General features: G+C 33.2%; 1 protein-coding gene across 1 annotated transcript; it reads right to left on the bottom strand.

Moving 5' to 3' along the window:
* Nucleotides 1-1,152: 1,152 nt before the first annotated feature.
* Nucleotides 1,153-4,760, bottom strand: LOC145066216 (DEAD-box ATP-dependent RNA helicase 53, mitochondrial-like). The gene is made up of 8 exons (XM_079013428.1): nt 4,326-4,760; nt 4,114-4,241; nt 3,609-4,020; nt 3,401-3,499; nt 3,096-3,320; nt 2,852-3,013; nt 1,674-2,042; nt 1,153-1,436 (listed from the first exon to the last, which is right to left on the bottom strand). The coding sequence occupies exons 1-7, from the start codon at nt 4,710-4,712 to the stop codon at nt 1,701-1,703; spliced, it is 1,755 nt and encodes a 584-aa protein (XP_078869554.1). The 5' UTR covers nt 4,713-4,760; the 3' UTR covers nt 1,153-1,436; nt 1,674-1,700.
* Between the last annotated feature and the right edge of the window lie 1,640 nt (nt 4,761-6,400).

Below are 6,400 nucleotides of genomic sequence, written 5' to 3'. Positions count from 1 at the left end.
TTGTATGAGATGATCTCCTTCATCTATGATTTGGTCAGGTTAATAGTGATATAGGTATGTTACATGATTAAATATAATTTTCAGTCAATCTTTAAACATTAAAATTCATTAAAACTGATGTTTGGAGTGTTCAAATCGGATATAGAAAAGTAGGATGTTGTTTTTTTTACTTTTATGCACTAATAATGAAACCATGTTGTCCCCCTCCCTTCCAAGATAGTGTACTAATATTTGAAAACTCATTAAAGTTCCTAAATTGACCTTCCTTCCAAGATAGTGTACTAATATTTGAAAACTCATTAAAGTTCCTAAATTGACCTTGTGTATTGGGGGATCATTTTGATAATTAGTCATGCAAGGTCATGTTATAAAGATTTACAAGTTTATTAATTAGTGTAAACTATACAGCTTTTTATGATTATATAGGTGTTCCATTTTCCTTCTATACCTTATATGAATTCATAGCAAATATCATATGCAATTGAGGTGAGTTCGTTACCTAAAACACATGCATGTATTAAATTGTTGTACTTTGAATTGTGTTGATTTAATTCATATATGCCTAAACTTAGTTAAATAATATATGTAATACATGTTGGATTAAAAAAATGATTTTTACAAAGAGTTTTGGAATTTTGGACAAACGTTCTTATTTTGAATTGATTTTTTATCATGATAATGTGCATTTTATGATGGATTAGAGACACACCGAGATTTGGGATACCCCTTAGATATGAGGACCTTGTTGAGTTAAGAGTAGAGGACTTGTCATTTAGGATAGTTTCATGCATTGCATTCTTTACATTATCATCTTATATTGTTACAATATAAGACTTTTGATATGCTAATAGTGTATGGTGTTCTTACTATGATTTTTCCCCCAACTAGATATAAAGTTCATCTTCTTTTGATGTGCTTTAAAATATTTCAAGGGTTTAGCTTTGGGCTTGAATAGCTGATTTTATCCAACCTAATATGAAGATTGACCCCAGTAATGCTCATTAGGCTTCCCAATTGCATGTCTTGCCATTTTAAATCTTTTAAATGTTAAGATTACACTATTTGGGGCCAATATCTAAAAATTGCCTATATGAGTGGTGTTTCAATTGGTATGAGAGTTTTGGCTTACGGAAATAAACACACATATAAATATAGTCAAGTACCTTTGAGGTTTTGATACAAAACTTTGAATCATTATGAAACATCATTTTACTGTTTTCAACAGGATAAAAAAATTACTTATAAAGTCCACCAAAAAGATTCATATACATAATACATATAAAAAAAAATATAACTAAAAAAGAATAAGATCAATCTTTTCTTTTGTTATGATAATGTCAGCTAAACCCTCCCCCACCACCAGCCTTCCAAATTGAAGCCATCCCTCCCACACAAACATGGTAAATGGTCTTTAATACCCTCCTCCCACCTGCCTTCTGCTTACATCATAAAAAATCAACCAAGCAAAAAAATAGTCAAACACATATTAATAACCATTCTTGACTTCTTGTTTATCTAAATTTGTGTCCAAGGGCATTTACGTCATTTGCACAGACAAGAGATCAAGAGCGAGTCTCTGTCTCTCTCTCTGTCCCACCCATTGATATCAGTCTCAATCTCAGTCAAACACGGTACAAGGTCATCTGACATGTTTTAAGTAAAATCAAACTCACCTAGGGACAAGATTGGAAATCTTGATTTTAATCTTCACCAAAATTACCAAAACGCCCACTGCTAGACCTTGAACGGTCCGAACCCGAACCAGATTTTGAGAACCCACTTGACCGCATGTTGCCAAAACCACTTGACCGGTCACCGCCACGGTCGGAGCTCGACCCTCTAAAGCCGCCGCCTGACCCGCCGCCATAACTTGACCCACCAAAACCAACATCACGAGATGTCCTGCCGCCACCGCTTGACCCAAAACGACCCCGACCACCACCGCCGCCATAACCATCGGAACCACCAAATCTACCGCCAAAAGAGCTAGAACCACCACCAAGCTCGATTCTTGAGCTTGCATCAACAGTGATTCTAGGAAGCTTGATAAATCACAACAAATAAGAAAATAAGATTATTATTAACCATTTTAAATGATGGGTAAACTCATAAAGTTCATAGAAGTCCTTAGATTTTAGCCTCATAATCGATTTAGTCTTTATATTTTTTTTATTCAATTAAGTCCCCAAAAAACAGCAATTGTATTCATTTTAACCCTTTTTATTCATTTTAGCCTACTTTCAAAAAATACACTTTTGGCCCAGATTTTAAATTTTATTACAAATTTGGTCGAAAATTACACTTTTGGCCCAGATTTCAAAATTTTATTACGCATTCATCCTAAATTTAGTTTTTTACATCTTTTTTTTTCAAAATTTTGTTTCGAATATGTTTTTTTGTTATAGAAAATCATATTTATACAAAAAAAAAACATGTTTCACATAAAAAAACCTTCTTTTTTCTATACAATTTTTTGTTAAAAAAACAATTTTCATGTGAAAAACATGTTTTTTTGTATAAATATGATTTTATACAACAAACAAAACATATTCGAAACAAAGATATAAAAAACTCGATTTAGGATGAATTCGTAACAAAATTTTGAGATCTTGACCAAATTTTTAATAAATTTTAAAATCTAATCCAAAAGTATAATTTTTGAAAGTAGGATGACTTGTTGACTGGGTAAAATGGTCAAAATGAATACAATTGCCGATTTTCGGGACTTAATTTAATAAAAAATATATATAAGAACTAAATAGATTATGAGACCAAAATACAAGGACTTGTATCAAGTTTTCCCTTGAATGATTTGCCATTATATTTATATTTTATAATTTATAATTTATACCTCTGAAAACCTGCATCCTACTTCACGTTCATATCCCTTCACATCTCTCATCTGCTGAGCTGAATGGATTAAGATCGCCCTTCCTTTCTTTCCAGCACGACCTGTTCTACCAGACCTATGAACAAACACTTCTGAAGATGATGGAAGCTCATAATGTATCACCTGATCCAAGAAATAGCAACATACTTTCATTAACTTAACTTGTCTACCAAATTACAAAAATGCCATCGAAAAATTCACTTACAAGATCAACATTAGGCACATCAAGACCACGAGCAGCAACATCAGTGGCTACTAAAACATTGAAACGCCCATCTCTGAAGCCTGAGAGTGTTCTCTCTCTTTGATTTTGAGTAATATCTCCATGAAGTGGTTCACAAGTGAAGTGTCTTTGCATTGCTTGTGATAATCTATCTGCATCACGTTTTGTTTGGGTGAAAAGTATACACTTTCCCCCTTTTGCATGCTCCTGAAGTTAAACATGTTATAAGGTAAGATTGAAAAGATTGTAATTATGAGGTAAAAAAAGTGAAGTAGATATATAAATACCGCTATAAGTGGTCCAATAATTGATGGTTTATCACGATTATCTGCTACAATAGAATATAATGTGATTCCATCAGCTAATTTTTGGTCAGAATCACCAACCTGCAATTAAAAAGGGGGAATTAGTAATTACAATTAGTATCATATCACAAGATTCACAGAGGTAAACAAGGAAAAGAGAAAACGGTGTAGATGAGTAGATCGGACTCACAAGATCGATAGTTAATGGACTTTTGAGAAACTTGCGAGTGAGTTTCACAATCCAACTGGGCATTGTAGCTGAAAACATCATGGTTTGGCGTTCTCGTGGGAGATATTCTAGAATTGTTTCAACATCATCAGCGAAACCCACATTGAGCATCTGATCAGCTTCATCGAGAACAGCGAATTTGACTTCTGATAGCTTCAAGGAACCTCTCTTGATCAGATCGATCACACGTCCAGGAGTGCCTACTATCACATCAACACCATGATCAATGGTGCTCATCTGACGTTGAATGGGTACTCCACCATAGACACAAAGCGTATCTAGATTGGGTGCAGCTTCGTAGAATTCTTTTTCTACTTGGCGAGCTAGTTCTCTGGTGGGAGCCAGGATGATGGCTAGTGGGTTTCTCCCTTTTCTGTGGATAAAAAGATCGACTTTATCAATGAATATGTAAAACACAGTTGATTTACATTATGAAGAAGCAAAAACGAAAAATGAAGTCAAGTACCCATTCTTTTGATTGAAACGAGTAATCTTATCCATTATAGGAATACCAAAAGCAAGAGTTTTCCCGGTTCCTGTCCTCGCACGCCCAATCATATCACGCCCTTGCATTGCTGGCTCAAGGACAGCTCTCTGTAAGGATTACATCATGAGAATATGTAGATATACGGATAAATTTCAATGTTAATGAACAGAATAAAGGTATAATTAAGTTACCTGAATGGGAAAGAGCTTGGTTATACCCTTTTTGGCTAGAGCATTAACAATCTCTTGAGGAATCCCAAGGCTAGATATCGCAAGACCATCGGAAGAGGAAGAAGAAGATGAAGATGAAGATATGGTGTCCTCCTCGTATGAAATTTCGGCTGTAGCAGCGAATCCGGCAGCCTGTGTTAGGACAGCGGAAGCCCTGACATCTACCCATCGAGAGGCGTGGAAATTGCTCCTTAAAACCCCAACGGTGGGATTAATGAAAATTTGAGATTTGATTGGAATTGCTATTGACGATGAAGGAAGAAGAAGCCGGAGCGAGTTGCAGGAAGCAAGAGCAGCGAATCTGGTGGAGGTAGATGAAGCTCTGAAGAAGATAGTATTCATCATCATGTCTGTGGGTGAGAGGGAGGGAACGTTAAACCCTAAAATGTGAAGGGTTTTGCAACACACATCATGAACACTTATCTTATATACTACTCCATAAGATAATAAAAATAAAAAGATAAATAAAATAGAACACAACCAAACAAATAAATTTCTTCTATATTATTTCATTAGCTTAATAAATCAATCTACACTATAATTCATCTTCAATAAAACATTTAGGGTGTCATTCGTTGAAAACTGAAAGTTAGTACTTTGTAGTTGAGAGCTGGTATATATAGATTTTATTTATGAAGAAATATTTGGTAAAAACAAGGTTGTAAAAAAACATTCGGCGGTTACTAGTCGGTCCACTCCACTGGAGTCAATGGATTAATCGACGTAGATGGGGATTAATTGGCGTAGGCAAGATCAGCCGTGGCAGCCCTAAGGTGTGTTGAAGGGTGTGGTCGCACGGGGTCTTGGATTTTAGGGGACTCCAAAATTTTGGACAAATCTATAGTTATGATATTGGTGCTTTTTTAAAAGACATTTTTATGGGTTATTAATAAAGAAAATTAGTCTTATCAATTACTTATGTACATAATGTCACATTTGGTTGTAATCTTGAAATCATTTTAATTATGAAACGAAATCAAAATCTAATCATAAATTCTAAAATTTATCATCAATTTAAGATAAATGTATATCCAAAGAAAAATACAAATATGTTTCAAATATAAATTCTAGCAAACAATTTCATATTTTATAAAAAGGCACTTTATTGAAAAATCTTATACAAAAAATCAAAATCCAATCATAAATTCTAAAAGATATTTTGCCCAAGTAAAATCTCACTTTAAAATCTCCATCAACTACGACGTGGTAAAGTATGATTGAAAGTGTGGAAGTAAATATTAACTCAAGCTCTTAAAATAATAGAAGTTTTGTATAAACTTGTTGACGAAGATATATATATATATATATATATATATATATATATATATATATATATATATATATATATATATAAAGATAAAAGTGAAGCTACTTGTCAAGCAAAGTATGAACTTGACAGATTTCACTTTATAATTGATATGCTTATATGGTATCATATATTGGTTAAAATAAATTACAAGAGTAAACAACTTCAATTTGGGACTATACATATTGATAAGGCAATGAGTATTATGGGAGCACTTATTAAGTGTTTTTTAAAGACTATTTAGTGAATGGGTTTGAGAAAACTTTGGGTTAGGTAGGAGCTATAAATTCCGATTCATGAATTGATACTGTGTTTTTTGAAAAAAAAATTAAAAATTTAAAAAAAAAAAAAAAAAAAAAAAAAAAAAAAAAAAACATTTTGACGAGAGTAACATTGGGTCATCAAAACATGTACATGAACTTTCACCTCAAGAGTCATATATGATTCAATATTTTGTGTATATAATTGATCAATCTATTGGTTTATTGGAGCAAAGTTTTGAACAATACATACAATATGAACACATTTTTGGTTTTTTATTCACAACAAAAAAACTAAAGTCACTAGATACTAGTGAGTTAAAGGCAAGTTACAAGAATCTTGAATAAAGGTTGCAAAATTGTAACGTCCGGGATTTATCAGGTATTATGTTGCCTTTTATTAATTGATCAATCTACAGGGTGTACACATGGCGTACACATATGAGGCGCGAAACGGGGAACCCACATGC

Source organism: Lactuca serriola, chromosome 8, assembly GCF_051521515.1.
Source record: "Lactuca serriola cultivar US96UC23 chromosome 8, Lser_US96UC23_V15, whole genome shotgun sequence".
NCBI lineage: Eukaryota > Viridiplantae > Streptophyta > Magnoliopsida > Asterales > Asteraceae > Lactuca > Lactuca serriola.
The sequence above is the reverse complement of the archived record's forward strand: the minus strand, read 5'-3'. Positions and strand labels throughout refer to the sequence as shown.

Coding starts and splice junctions, on each gene's coding strand:
- LOC145066216 (XM_079013428.1), bottom strand. CDS start 4,712: ATGATGATGAATACTATCTTCTTCAGAGCTTCATCTACCTCCACCAGA. Junction 3,014..3,095: donor ATGTGCCTAATGTTGATCTT/GTAAGTGAATTT, acceptor TTCTTGGATCAG/GTGATACATTATGAGCTTCC. Junction 2,043..2,851: donor TAGGATGCAGGTTTTCAGAG/GTATAAATTATA, acceptor TGATTTATCAAG/CTTCCTAGAATCACTGTTGA.